This window comes from Prionailurus bengalensis, chromosome D4 (genome assembly GCF_016509475.1).
Source record: "Prionailurus bengalensis isolate Pbe53 chromosome D4, Fcat_Pben_1.1_paternal_pri, whole genome shotgun sequence".
Classification (NCBI taxonomy): Eukaryota; Metazoa; Chordata; class Mammalia; order Carnivora; family Felidae; genus Prionailurus; species Prionailurus bengalensis.
Window position 1 is genome coordinate 71,110,693 of NC_057359.1, and position 14,352 is coordinate 71,125,044.

At 39.4% G+C, this 14,352-nt stretch overlaps 1 protein-coding gene across 2 annotated transcripts in view; it reads right to left on the reverse strand.

The window, feature by feature from the left end:
- Positions 1 to 10,559: 10,559 nt before the first annotated feature.
- Positions 10,560 to 14,352, reverse strand: part of SVEP1 (sushi, von Willebrand factor type A, EGF and pentraxin domain containing 1) — a 199,913-nt gene continuing 196,120 nt past the window's right edge. For both annotated transcript variants that reach the window (XM_043566210.1, XM_043566209.1), the window contains one exon: positions 10,560 to 10,947. In XM_043566210.1, coding sequence (XP_043422145.1) covers positions 10,926 to 10,947 — 22 coding nt within the window. In that variant the 3' untranslated portion in view covers positions 10,560 to 10,925. The remainder of the gene's footprint in view (positions 10,948 to 14,352) is intronic.

Sequence of the window (14,352 nt, forward strand, 5' to 3'; positions counted from 1 at the left end):
CCCCTCGCCCGTTCATGCTCTGTCTCTCTCTGTCCCAAAAATAAATAAACATCGAAAAAAAAATCTAAAAAAAAAAAAAGATATGTGAACAAAGTGCCCTGGAGCCCAGAGGAGGAAGCTATGAAGTTCAGGGATCTTTCATAATACGGAAAATGACTATGAGAGCAAATCAGCTACATTTTCTATTTTTTTTTTAAGTTTTATTTATTTTTCAAAGAGAGAGAGAGAGAGAAACCGAGAGAGAGACCGAGAGAGAGATCATGGGTATGCACGTGCATAAGTCAGGGAAGGGCAGAGAGAGAGGGAGAGACAGAATTCCAAGCAAGGCTCCACACTCAGTGTAGAGACAGATGCGGGACCCGATCCACAATCACAAGATCACAACCCGAGCCAGTATCAAGAGTCAGATGCTTAACTGACTGAGCCACCAAGGCACCCCTACACTTTCTTTTTAAGAAGGGACTTCCCTTATTGTTCTACAACCTCAGACCACGGGTTTCCCAGATACCATGCATTTGCCTATTTGTGGATTGAATGGCAATACCTTTTTTCTAAGGCTCATGGATGTATATCAAACACAAGGGTTTTCAGTGAATAGCCAGTACGTGTGATGTAAACATATTGTTTGGTTGTGGAAAATTTCACCCACACCCCAAGGTAGAGGACAGTATGATGAACCCCAAGTATCCCCTGCCCAGCTTCAGCTGCTATCAACATTCTGCTGCTGTTCTTGCTTTAGCTGCACCTGCCTGACCCCCACTTTTTTTTTTCCTGGAGCATTTAAAAGCATATCCAAGCATCCATTTAGTTTCACTAGTAAACACTTCAGTCTGAATATCTATTATACCAAGCCTTAAAATATTAACGACAATACCATTATCCCAACCAATGAAATCAACAATAATTCCAAATATTCATCTGATATTCAGTCTGTGTCTAATTTTTCCTGATTAATAAGCACGCTTTTAACAGAAGAACTTTTACTTCTTTTGTGTGGAATAGACGCGCACAGTTTTCCCTCTCAGTTCTATTCTGGCATATTTGCAAAGACACAACCTTTCCGAGGAGCGATTTAGGTTGTTAAGAAGTAAAATAGAATGAGTTTTCATAGATCACACATAGAACATAACTGTATTTGTAAGGTTAAAGCCACTAAGTAAATTAAAAAAAATTTTTTTTAACATTTATTCATTTTTGAGAGACAGAGAGAGAGAGAGAGAGAGAGAGAGAGAGAGCATTGAGCAGGGGAGGGGCAGAGAGAGAGGGAGACACAGAATCCGAAGCAGGCTCCAGGCTCTGAGCTGTCAGCACAGAGCCCGATGTAGGGCTTGAACCCACGAACTGTGAGATCATGACCTGAGCTGAAGTTGGACGCTTAACTGACCGAGCCACCCAGGTGCCCCAAAGCCACTAAGAAAATTGAAAAACAAATGCCTGGTAATGATGGAAGTGAAATAGCATGTGCCAAGGTGAGGAACTAGGCTGCAAAAATCCTATTAAAGTATAAGCCTATTCTTGAGACACTAAGGTTACAGGCTTCTGGTTCCACTTCTGCATTTTGGGGTTTACCCAAGATTTGAGTGTAGCAAGCTAGGCAGTGGCTTAAGACCAATGTTATGAACTATTTTAATAGGAATGAAAAGGCTTATGGTGTGTGTGTGTGTGTGTGTGTGTGTGTATTTAAAAGAGCTTCTGAATATATCTGACCTGTTGCTTCTCCTCTGAATCTTAGTATTGTGCATGCACATGCACACACACACGCACACACTCTCACACACACACACACTCACACAGAGTATATTCATTCTATATTGGATATCCACGTTGGTTTGTCTGTTCTACTCATTGGCATTGTTGACTGGGAGGAATACTGAAACGAGAAAGGGCATAACTCACTATGCCCTATGAACTTGACCTTGGGAGAGAGGCAGGGGGTTTAGAATGAAGTCACCAGCATCTCAGAACTCAAGAACAAATGGTAGAAAAAACAGTGTGGGTGATGGTGACTACCACGGTGGGGTTAGGTGAGAACTGGGAGTAGAGAACAGTGACACAGGTAAAGGGAAGGACTTGGGCAAAGGCCTCGAGATGACAACATGGGCATTCTGAAAACTGAAAGCCATTCATCATGAGGTCTTCTCAATGTGGCAATTATGACTTATGGAACATTTTGGGCTGCCCTTTAAACATAGCCTAGAGTTATTTGGTGGGACTCTCACAAAAACCAAGGCTCCTTTGTGATTAGGAACATTTTCTTTTCCAAACGCCAGAAACATAGGCTGTAGTAATAAACTACCATGGTTACAAAGCTTATTTGGGGTTGAAAATGCCAGCCATATTCTAGCTAAGGTTTGGTGTCTAGAAAGTGCTGTGGCTGAGTACTCAAGCCTAGCCTTGGACTTCAGGAGTTGGCTGGTAGTTCCTAGATCTTGTAGGCATTGTTTCTCGGTAACTCAGTTTTCTTGGGTTCAAGAGAGACCTTTGCAGAATTAGCTGAGAAGGGTTGGGGAGGGGCTGAGAAGAGGGAGGGACGCAAACATTTATTCAGCCATTGGTTAACATAAGGCAGCCACATAACTTCTTTTGAGACAATGCAGGACAAAATACATGTTAAATTACAAAGCAGCATACAAACTGTAAGGTGTGCAGAAAAGTTTGGAAATACTTCCCCTTTGATTATATACTTCATAGAGTCTCAACAACAGCTCTTTTGAAGAATGTGGTAGAATTGAGAAACACGTATGTAGTTTTTGCTTCTTTTTGTGGTCTTCACTCGAATCCATTCTTTCAGGTTTTTCTAGTTTGTCAGTTCACACTCTTTATTACCTTTGCTGATCGGACACACTTTAACTTACAGAAGCATAAACTAGCTTGAGCACTCTGCTGGGGAAGTCAAAGATCCAGTGGGCATAATGAAAGAAGGAATCTCAATGATTCAGAAGGGCGAGGATCAGGTGTGTAATTAGACAGGTCAGGACTTATGAGGGTGGAGGGAACGCACCAGAAAATGTTTTCTGTGAGCGGTGGGTGTGATCCGCATCTCTCGGTAGTTAGTACTGTAACTCTTACACCCAGCCGAGCTCTGTGTGGGTTTCTTTAAAGTAGCATGGCTTTGTTCACAAAACGTAACAGCCCAGAATCGTTCCACCTGAAGAGCGCATATTTTAAGTGGCTTTGCCTGCTGCTTTCCGTGGCTAGGAGCATGTGGACGTGCAGCCCTGACAACACGTTTGCAGCTTTTCATTATTTTCAAAACAGCCCATTTCACTCAGGTTCCATCCAAGTCTACATGTTGGGCCCAGGTTACCTGGGATGGCTGGTTTGTAAGATAATGAGGGGGAGAAATGAAGGTCTGAAGTTGCTGTCACTGCCTTAAGGTCAGAATTAGGAGGGAATCATGAGTAATTAGGTGTAATCCCTTAAAAAAAAAAGAGTATTGTTGTCGCTATGTTGGTTGTTAAGGAAGCATAAGAAGGTAATTCTGATGTAACCTGGCAGGCAACTTTGCAATATTGTGTCAGTCTCTTAGGTTTCCTCTAGAGCATAAAGCACAAGAGTATTCTGTAAAAACACACTGATAGTCTCAATAATTAATCTGTTAAATCCTTTAATTTGATCCTCAGCAAATATTTTTCTCCTGTGTACAAAGGTAGCTCAACATTTATCGGTATTTCCTCTTGGTAACAGTTTCCATTTTTCTATTAACCTAAGGATCACTTGATGTGAATTCTTCTCTAAAGATTCCTAAAGAAGTGTTTAAACAAACCCAAATGGAGGCAAGATCTTTCAACTTACACATGCCGATGCATACCCCAGGCTAATTAGGGCAAACGGAAAGATGACACATGCATTAATGGGGGGATTTAAATCAATTACTTTTCATGAATTTAAGATTACTTCTGATGAATATGAAAGTACACTTGTGAATATAAAAGTAATATATTCTCATTGAAAGTAAGTCAGAAACTCTAGCCATTGTCCTGGGACAATATGTTCCATTGCCGTTGATCCTTGAACCCTACTAATACCTGGACTGCACGTCTATCTGTGACTCTGTTCTGCAAGTAAACATAAGTATATGTGACAAATAAAAATTCTCTGCATGTTTCAGTAGAAAAAAAAAAGTCAGAAATAAAGGGGAAATTTGGACAAGAGATAAAAATCTCCCAGTGTTCCATGTCTTAGGGAAAATCATTATTAACAAAGATTGGCATACCATTTCTTTCTATGCGTACTGCATATGCATATTAGGCAATGGAGAGCATACTATAAGCACTTTGTTGGTGCTATTTTTTGATTTTTGATTTTTAAGTAATCTCTACACCCAGCGTGGGGCTCAAACTCACAATCCTGAGATCAAGAGTCCTGCGCTCCACTGAGCGAGGGGGCAAGCCAGGTGCCCCCTGTAAGCACACTTCCTATACTGTTTTCCACTGAACATTATGCCATAATGATTTTGCATGTTATTAAAACTCTTTGTAAATTTAATATTTAATGGCTTCATAGTATTTAATACCATAAATATACCATGAATTCCATAACCAATTCCAGGATTTTTAGTCATGTAAGTTGTTGCTAATTTTTAATATTAAAATGCCATGATATTTTTGTGCATAAATATTTGCCTCTAAGTCATATATATATATATGTTTACATATATATATATATATTTACAGATATATATATTTACAGATATATATATATTTACAGATATATATATATATTTACAGAATTCTCAGACTGGGAATTACTGAAGTAAAAAATGTGCATGCCTATTTTTCAAGTTTTTAATACATGTTGCCAATTTTTTGGACAAAGGTTGTACCAGGGTACATTCCCTATAGAAGTTCAAGGAAATGACTGTATTTAATAGCCAACTCCATGTTATGACTAAAATAAATACCACCACCACCACCAATTTAGTAGGCAAAAATTTACATCATTTTAATTTGCATTTCTTTCATAATTCATGAGGCTGCTCCTTTTCTATCTGTATTTCTTCTTTAATGAATTGCTCGTGCATATCTCGGCCCCAAACAAAATGTTTTCTAAGGGCTATTTATTAAGTCTTAATACTTTAGAGTATTATTATTTTGTCATGTATGTTTTTGCTTTGTTGGAAACTCCGTTTATGGTAATTTTTGACTTGTGAGGGAAGTTTTCACATTTTTTGAAGTTTATCTATTTTGAGAGAGAAAGCAAGAGTGTGTGCATGAACTGGGGAGGGGCAGAGAGAGAGAGAGGGAGAGAGAGAGAATCTCAAGCAGGCTCCATGCTGCCAGTGTGGAGCCCAACGTGGGGCTCGAACTCACGAACCGTGAAATCATGACCTGAGCCAAAATCAAGAGTCAGACACTTAACTGACAGAGCCACCCAGGCGCTCCAGAAGTTTTCATATTTTGTAGTCAAATATATATTTCTTTTGTGAGTTCCTTAAAATTTTATTTTCAAATTATTTTTAAAGTGTACAAATCAGTGGTTTTCAGTCTATTCACAAAGTTGTGCAACGATCACCACTATCTAATTGGAGGACATTTCATCACCCCCCAAAGCAATCTTGTACTCATCACCAGTTACTCCTCATTCTCTCCTTGCGCATCTTCTGTCCCTGTAGATCTGCCTATTCTGGGCATTTTACATAAATGGAATCAAACAATATATGGCCTTTTGCATCTGGTTTCTTTCATTGTGCATAATAATTTCAAGTTCCCAAGGTTAATGTCAGTCTTTGTTTTTTGTCTCCTCCTGACCACATTTGGTTTTGCTACATCCTTTGTCCTTTTTGAGAAGCCATAGGAACTTAAGATTTATTTGGTTATAGCACACCCTAACCCACTGGCTTCAGTTAATTTGCTAGTCAGCTTCTACTAAACATGATTGATATTAGTTTGAAAAAGAAAAGATTTACTTTTCTTTTTATTTTTTTAGATTTATTTTTGAGAGAGACAGAGACGGAACATGAGCAGGAGACAGGCAGTGAGAGAGGGAGACACAGAATCTGAAGCAGGCTCCAGGCTCTGAGCTGTCAGCACAGAGCCTGACACAGGGCTTGAGCCCACAAACCGTGAGATCATGACCTGAGCCAAAGTTGGATGCTTAACCGACTGAGCCACCCGGGCACCCCAAAAGAGGAAAAGCTTTACTATAGTAGAGAAGTATCTTTCTAGTTTGAGTTTTAGAGATTTATTGAGAATGGATATGAAACTTTGCTGAAAGCTTTTCCTGCATCTGTTGAAGTGACCACATGACTTTTAGTACTTGATGTTCCCATGATACAGGGTAGGAATCACTTTACTGTGGTTGAACAATTTTTTCACTCTTGTGGCAAAACCATATTCCATTTGACTGTCATATATTGTTGAATTTGTTTTTATCTACTGCTGTTAATTATTTTATGTTTGCCATATAGATATTCTAAAGTTAAGAAGTAGTATTTGAAGACAGTGAAAAGAGCACAGACATTTGGAGCCAGACATAGCTGAGGGTTTGTTTTTTTTTAATATTTCTCTATTTTTAAGGGAGAGAGAGAGACAGAGCACGAGCAGCAGAGGGGCAGAGAGAGAGGGAGACACAGAATCCAAAGCAGGCTCCAGGCTCCGAGCTGTCAGCACAGAGCCAGACACGGGGCTCAAACTCACGGACCGCAAGGTCATGACCTGAGCCAAAGTTGGCTCTTAACCGACTAGACGCCACTATGAGTTTTAATTCAAGTTCTAATAGTTATAATTCTGTGACCTTGGCATTTTTCCTTAGAATTTTTATTATGCATTACTTTTGTAGATTTGTAACCAAATGAGCATGGAAAATTTTATATCTCGTTTTTTTCCCCCTAATTTAACCTTGTACCACAAGCATTTTCCATGTTACTGCATAGCTTTGAAAGCGATGTAATATGTGATTCAAAATGAGCTTCAGGTAGCAGAGTTTAGAATTCCTTACTGTTGAACCTTTCATCCACGTCCATATTTTAACCAATAATAATAATGCTATGATCAACTCAATTATGCCTAAAATGTGCTTTATATTAGCTCAAAGTGTATAAAAACACTTACTCGTAAGTTTATTTATTTATTTTGAGAGAACGAGTGAGTGAGAGCAAGGGAGGGGCAGAGAGAAGGAGAGTCAGAATCCTAAGCAGGCTCCATGCTGTCAGCGAGGAGGAGCCCCACAGGGGGCTCGAACTCATGAACTGCGAGAACATGACCTGAGCCAAGATCAAGAGTTGGATACTTAATGCACTGAAGTCACAGCAGGCGCCCCTGTACAAATACTTTTAAGGATACATATGGTCAAAATGCTTTCTAAAATTATTATACTGGTTTACATTCTCACTGACAATGTATAAAATTTCCTACATTTGCCCACATTGTTTATTAACATTCAAAATAAGTCACTGCTAATCCAATAAAAAAATGGCTTCTCACTATTGTTTGAATGTACATGCCACATTTGTGGGGCCCAACATTTTCTCACGTGTATATGAATTTACTGTATTTCTTTGGTGGGTTGTCTGAGTTCTTGAATTCATAAATCTTCAATTTATATAATAAAGATATAATAAAGACACTGTTCCTTGGTCTGTTATAAAAATCTGATTACGATTTTTTAAATGACACCAGAACTTTCCAGATGCTATCAAATCTGCCCATCGTTCCTACCATGATTATTCTGACTTCTAGGCTTAGGAGAGGTTATTAAGCCTTCAAATTGTTAAGAAAAACTAATTCCCAAAGCCATTTTTATGGTTTTAATATTGGTATTTCACTTCCCTATCCACCCTGAATTTAGTTTTGTTTGTGGTGAAAATACAAATTAAAAGATTCTCTAAATTTTACCAATTGTCTAATGGCAGTCACTCCTTCTAATACTTGGCAACAAAAATTCCACTGGTCACTTACGAGTTTTTAAGTAGAATATTTGAAATTATGTATATAAACTATCACATTGATGCTTTTGTAATTTTTTTTAAATTTTAAGTGGGCTTCATGCCTAGCACAGAGCCCAGTGTGGGGCCTGAACTTCGGACCCTGATCAAGACCAGAGCTGGCATCGAGTCAGGTGCTTAACCAACTGAGCCACCCAGGCACCCCAGATGCTTTTGTGACTCTTGATCCAGCATGCACTATTCGCATTACTGTAGCTTTTTAAAAAATTTATTTTGAGAGAGAGTGCGAGTGGGGGAGGGGCATAGAAAGAGAGCGAGAGCGAGAATGAGAGAGAGTGAGAATCCCAAGCAGGATCCACACTGTCAGCGCAGAGCCTGATGTGGGGCTCAAACTCACAGATCGTGAGATCATGACCTGAGCTGAAGTCAAGAGTTGGATGCTTAACCGACTGAGCCACCCAGGGGCCCCATACTTACTGTAGCTTTTCAGTGTTTCGAATTTTAGTAAAGATGGGCCTTTTCATCATTTTTCTTTAAAGTATTTTAATTTCCGGGACACCTGGGTGGCTCAGTCAGTTCAACGTCCAACTCTTGATTTTGGCTCAGGTCATGATTATATAATCTTATATAATTATGTAATTATAATATATTTATATTTTATATAAATATGCTGATATTGTGAATAGGATCTTTTTCACTATATTTTCTACTTTATAGATATTCAGGAAAGCTCTTTTTGTATATTTATCTGTAACAATTCAGCTTACTGGACTCTGTCTTTAATGGATTTTCAGGCCTTTGGGTTTTCATTTTACAAGGTATATCACCTTCTGCCAAAATAAAACTTGTGACTATTAATTTTCTCATCTTTATACCTTTTATTTGTTTGATAAATTTATGTATTACTGTTTTGGCTAGAACTCACAGAATAATGTCCAAGATAAGTGGGGACAGCTTTTTTGCTTTGTTGCCGATTTTATTTTATTTTATTTTATTTTATTTTATTTTTTTTTTTATTTATTTTTTTTTTTAAAGAATTTTTTCTAACGTTTATTTATTTTTGAGACAGAGAGAGACAGAGCATGAATGGGGGAGGGACAGAGAGAGAGGGAGACACAGAATCGGAAGCAGGCTCCAGGCTCCGAGCCATCAGCCCAGAGCCCGACGCAGGGCTCGAACTCATGGACCGTGAGATCGTGACCTGGCTGAAGTCGAACGCTTAACCAACTGAGCCACCCAGGCGCCCCTGTTGCCGATTTTAAAGGGAAGCATTTAATACCTCACTACAGGACTGGTTATAGTTGGTCTGGAACAGATAGGTTTTGGCACGCTGGACAAACACTCTCACTTCCTTTGTAGAAATTTAAGAATTCATTGTGAATATATGCAGTATAGAAAATTTAAAAAAGAACACTCTTCAACTACTTTTAGTGTTGTTACTCTGTGACTCACATTTCTAGATAGGAAATATGATTTGCAAACCTCATGTATGATGGTTTATTTCATATTACTTACTGTCTGCATAACACAGATAATTTGACTTACTGTGAAATATGGATTTTTCAACCTATTCAAAGTAACCCAACACGAGTTCTACTCAGTAGGCACACTTTCAGAAGTGAGTTTTGTTTTCAATTGCAGTAGCTTTCCCTAGCTTGTATTTTCTGGCGCTCTCTTTCTTTTTGTTACTTGGCTTTCATTTTGTAGTTTTCTGATTATGATGAAGATCAACATAGTTTGGAAGCTGACGGGACAGTGATGAGCTAAATAAGAGGGATGCTTGCAAGCACGTAAAATTGGTCGAGAGCGAGTGTCAGGAGAAATAAGGAGAAGTCAACAGCCGGTACGTGCAGGGCAGTAAAGAGAACCACTAGGACAATGAAGATCTTTTTCATCATTCCTGCATTTCTTCATAGTGTTACAATGCACCCCACGGCCTATTTGGGAACATTTCTCCCAGAGGATGAAAGTGAGGTGATCGTGATTGTTCCTATTTTAAACAAAACCTAGCGTGTGGCGTCTTTTCCCCCCAGAAGTTTGGGGAAGTCTTTATCCCGGCAGAAGCACGGTGATGGAGTTAGCGGGGACTGAGAGCAGGTCCGCTCTGCCTTGGGCAGCATCAATTCTTTTTTTGCAAGTGAGACCAGGAGCACAGTTTTGGGGACCTTCTCCCATTTGCATTTTTCCTTCCCTTTCTCTGTCCTGCTATTCCTGTCTCCTTTCCCCCAAAGCAGTGAGTTGTAGAATTCTGACCCACAAGTGGGCTCTCTGTTAATCTTCCGGTTCGTGCATTTCTTATTCCAGCTGTGAGAAGAAAGGGGAGCGCTTTGTTTTGTGAACCACGACCATTATACTTTCTTCCTCTGTCCACTAAGTTGATTGCCTACAGCTTTACAAGTGCTGGGAAAGGAATTAGCCAGGCTGCCCTCTGAGCCGGGATAGCATTCTGTATGGAGGGTAGTATGTCCAATGCTTACCTGCTGATTAAATAAAAGGAAACCTTTACTGTTACACATACCGTAAAGAAGAAAGAGCTAGAAGGAAGGGGTCTCCTTCATTGGGATTTCTTGGTACACTGCTTGTGATCCTGTACTGTGCCAATAGCATAGATGAAAGATCATGACCCTCTTCATTATTTCCTGGACAGCTCACAAAACGGCACTATCCAGCAAACTATTATTTCATAGCAAAATATATTTTAATTGGAAAATCACTTGAAGTAACGGAATAAAAATGTGTAGCAGGAACTTTCCCAACAGACAGCAGAGTATGTACAGTTTGTGAGCGGAGCAGCATGTATTTAATATATTTTTATATAGAAAATACAAGCATATTTAAAAATGGAAACATGTAACAAAGTATGTCACAACGAATAACAAAATATAACACAAAATAAGAAGGTAAACCCAAAATAACAAGTTTACTAAACAAAACAAGACCCAGCACCGTGTTGGAATTTCTTTGCGTAAGTTCCAGGATGCCCAGGACTCCCAGGAAGAGATGATCCTGCTTTTAGGAGAGCTGGTTGGTTGTGCAGTGGTTAAAACCCAGTCCTCCTTTTCCTGGAACAAAAAAACAAAGAGATTCAACAGAAAAACTGAAGACGTAAGAGCTTAGGGGCTGACGACAACAGCATTGAAAGTCTCAGATGCCTGGGCATTATCTGTGACATGGTTTGTAGGGATGGGGGGTCGTTCCTTGAGAACAGGTGCTACCTTATGAAAAGATCGGAGAATCAGAAGAACCCGGGTTTTGATCCCGTCCCTCTCACCAATTCCCTGTCTGATAATCCTCTTATCTCTAAAATGATGAGCTTGGACTTTGTGAACCTGGAAGTCTCTTAAGCATTAACAGTTGATGGTTTTTGTTTACGGCATTTACTTAGGGTCAATTTTCTGAAGATGCACATAGAGATCAGAGGAAACCCGGTCTCTTTCTTAAGGACGGAACGAACTGGAAATGATACGGGGTCTGCCTTATTCATCAGCAGAGGAGGTTAGAGGCTGAGGGATTTAATGGTTGCCATGGGGTGCTTCTCCCCCAGCCGTCACTGATGGCAGGAAGGCGCTCCATCCGTGAAGAAGCGTCTACTGAGCACCAGTTTTTGTGCCCGTACCAAGTCCGAGGGATACGATCTTCAAGGCACTCAGTCTTGTGGGAGAGAAGGAAATAAAAAATTGCTTGGAAACATTTACTGTTTTGATTTCTCAGAAAAGCTTTCTCTTCTCCCCATTTCAGGGAATCGTACTCCACCTTTCTTTCTTCCGGGAACTGCCAGCCGCCTCTCCCCTTCACCCATAAGTAAGGTAGAGATTTTGACAAAATGACCCTTCAAGTTAGTACAACAGAACTCAACCTAGGGCCGAAGTTTCACTGACCCCTCGTGGGCCCTTCAGTCGATCTGGAGTAGTCAGTTCTTCCGGATTGTTAAACGGGGTCAGTGCCCTATTTGCGTGGATACTGTGGGATGACATGTAAAATGTAGCTATAAGCAGGGCTGTCCCTCCACCTGAACTGAGCAGCAGAGAAAACCCCATTGCAGCAAAAGACAGGATGGAACAGACGCTGGAGAGAGGAGGGGAGACGAGAGGCAGACAGGCTTTAGGTAGCTTTCAAGTCCTCAGTCTGGTCCTCCTGATGCTCAGCCACCTCATGTCTTTGGGTGCAAGGTCCTTCTAGCCTGAGGACATATTCCATTCTTTAGTGAAGCTAGCTAGAGTTGCAATAAGAGAGTCCCGACTGTCACACATCTCCTAGAATAACTGATCACAGTACAAGGAGGCAGGGACTTGCCCCATCTTCTGGGTTGAAGATGAACCTCTCCTCGTATGTGGGATATGCCTCTTAACTCATTTTGCTGAATATATACATCTGGATTCCTTCGTTAAACTTTTGCTTTAAAAAATTGAGATTTTGTTCTCTTTATTAATCATTTTCTTCACATAAGCTAATAATTATCTTTCCCCTAGTTGAGAAAGAGATCCTCTGGAGTATTTTGATGTTAGGGAACCACACAAACTCTGGGTTTCCTTTTCTTATCTAGAAGATGAAGGAGTTGAAATAGAAAGTATAAAATTATAAGAATTTTATAAATACTTCCTGTTCCTTTTTGAGTCACTGTCATTCTTAGTCCTTTTATCTTTTCTTTTCTCTCTCTCTCTCTTCTTTTCCTTTTTCCCCCCAGAAATCCATTGCAGTTTGACTCTCGTTTTTTTAAAATTCTTTCAACTCTGCTCTCATGTAAAACCATCATTTTTATCTTGGAAGTTTCTACATATCCATATATAATCCAAATTTTCTCTTTGGAGTTTATGTTTTCTCTCTGCAGAGATGGCATACACTTGATAGGAAGAAATTCATTGGCCCAGGGCTGATCTTTTTTGTTGCTGTTGTTGTTAATGAAGCGTGTACTTAAATAGGTTTTTGCCTTTGCAAGCTGAATTGTATTCTAATCACAACGAAATTTTAAAAAATGGGAAAATTAGAGATGATTTCAGTTAGCTGAATTTCCCACTTTTTAAAGAGAATATGACACTATCCATTTATTTTTAATGATTACTTTAAGACAGAAGTAAATGTACATAATACAAATCTAAGTGATGTAATATAATGACACGTACTGAAAACCTTAAAATAGAGCTGTTAATATTCCAACATTGCAACATTTGTGAGGACAATGTTACAATATTGAAAATATTTTATCCGTGGTATGAGGTAGTACGTCTGACATTTCCTGACGTTTAAAAAAGTTTAAACCTTGAGGAAGAAGAACAAAGCTAGAGGCATCATGCTCTTGCATTTCAAACTATATTACAAAGTTTAGTAATCAAAACAATATGGTATTGCCATAAAATCAGACATGGAGATCAGAAAGACAGGAAAAAGAGCCCAGAAATAAACCTTTGCATGTATGGTCAATTAATTTATGACAAAGGAGCCAAGAATATACAACAAACTCTTCAACAAATGGTGCTGGGAAAACTGGACAGCCACATGCCAAAGAATGAAACTGGACCACTTTCTTATACCAAACATAAAAATTAACTCAAAATGGATTAAAGATTTGAATATAAGAGCTGAAACCATAAGACTCCTAGAAGAAAACATAGAACTTGGTGATGATTTTTTGGGGGGATTTGACAGCAAAAGCAAAGTCAAGAAAAGCAAAAATCAGCAAGTGGGACTACATCAAACTAAAAATTTCTTCACAGCAAATGAAACCATCAACAAACAAAATGAAATGGGATCCTTACTGAATGGGATTATATATCTGATAAGACGTCACCATCCAAAATATATAAAGAGCTTATACAACCCAATAACAAAACAAACAAACAAACAAAACAAAATAAAAACAAACCCCAAACAATTGGATTAAAAAATAGGCAGAGGATATGAATACACATTTTCCCAAAGAAGACATATAGCAGGCCAATAGGTACATGAAAAGTGCTCAACATCATCAGTCATCAGGGAAATGCTAATCAAAACCACAGTGAGATATCACCTCACACCAGGGAGAATGGCTATTATCAGAAAGGCAAGAAATAACAAGTTTCGGCAAGAATGTGGAGAAAAGAGGGGCGCCTGGGTGGGCGCAGTCGGTTAAGCGTCCGACTTCAGCCAGGTCACGATCTCGCGGTCCGTGAGTTCGAGCCCCGCGTCAGGCTCTGGGCTGATGGCTCAGAGCCTGGAGCCCGTTTCCGATTCTGTGTCTCCCTCTCTCTCTGCCCCTCCCCCGTTCATGCTCTGTCTCTCTCTGTCCCAAAAATAAATAAATGTTGAAAAAAAAATTTAAAAAAAATGTGGAGAAAAGAGAACGTTTGTGCGTTGTCGGTCGGAATGCAAATTGCGTACTATGCAAACAGCACGGAGGCGCCTCAAAAAAGAAAAAAAATTAAAAACAAAACTGCCATCCAATCAGCAATTCTACTTGTACTTCTGGGTATTTCTCTGAAGAAAATGAA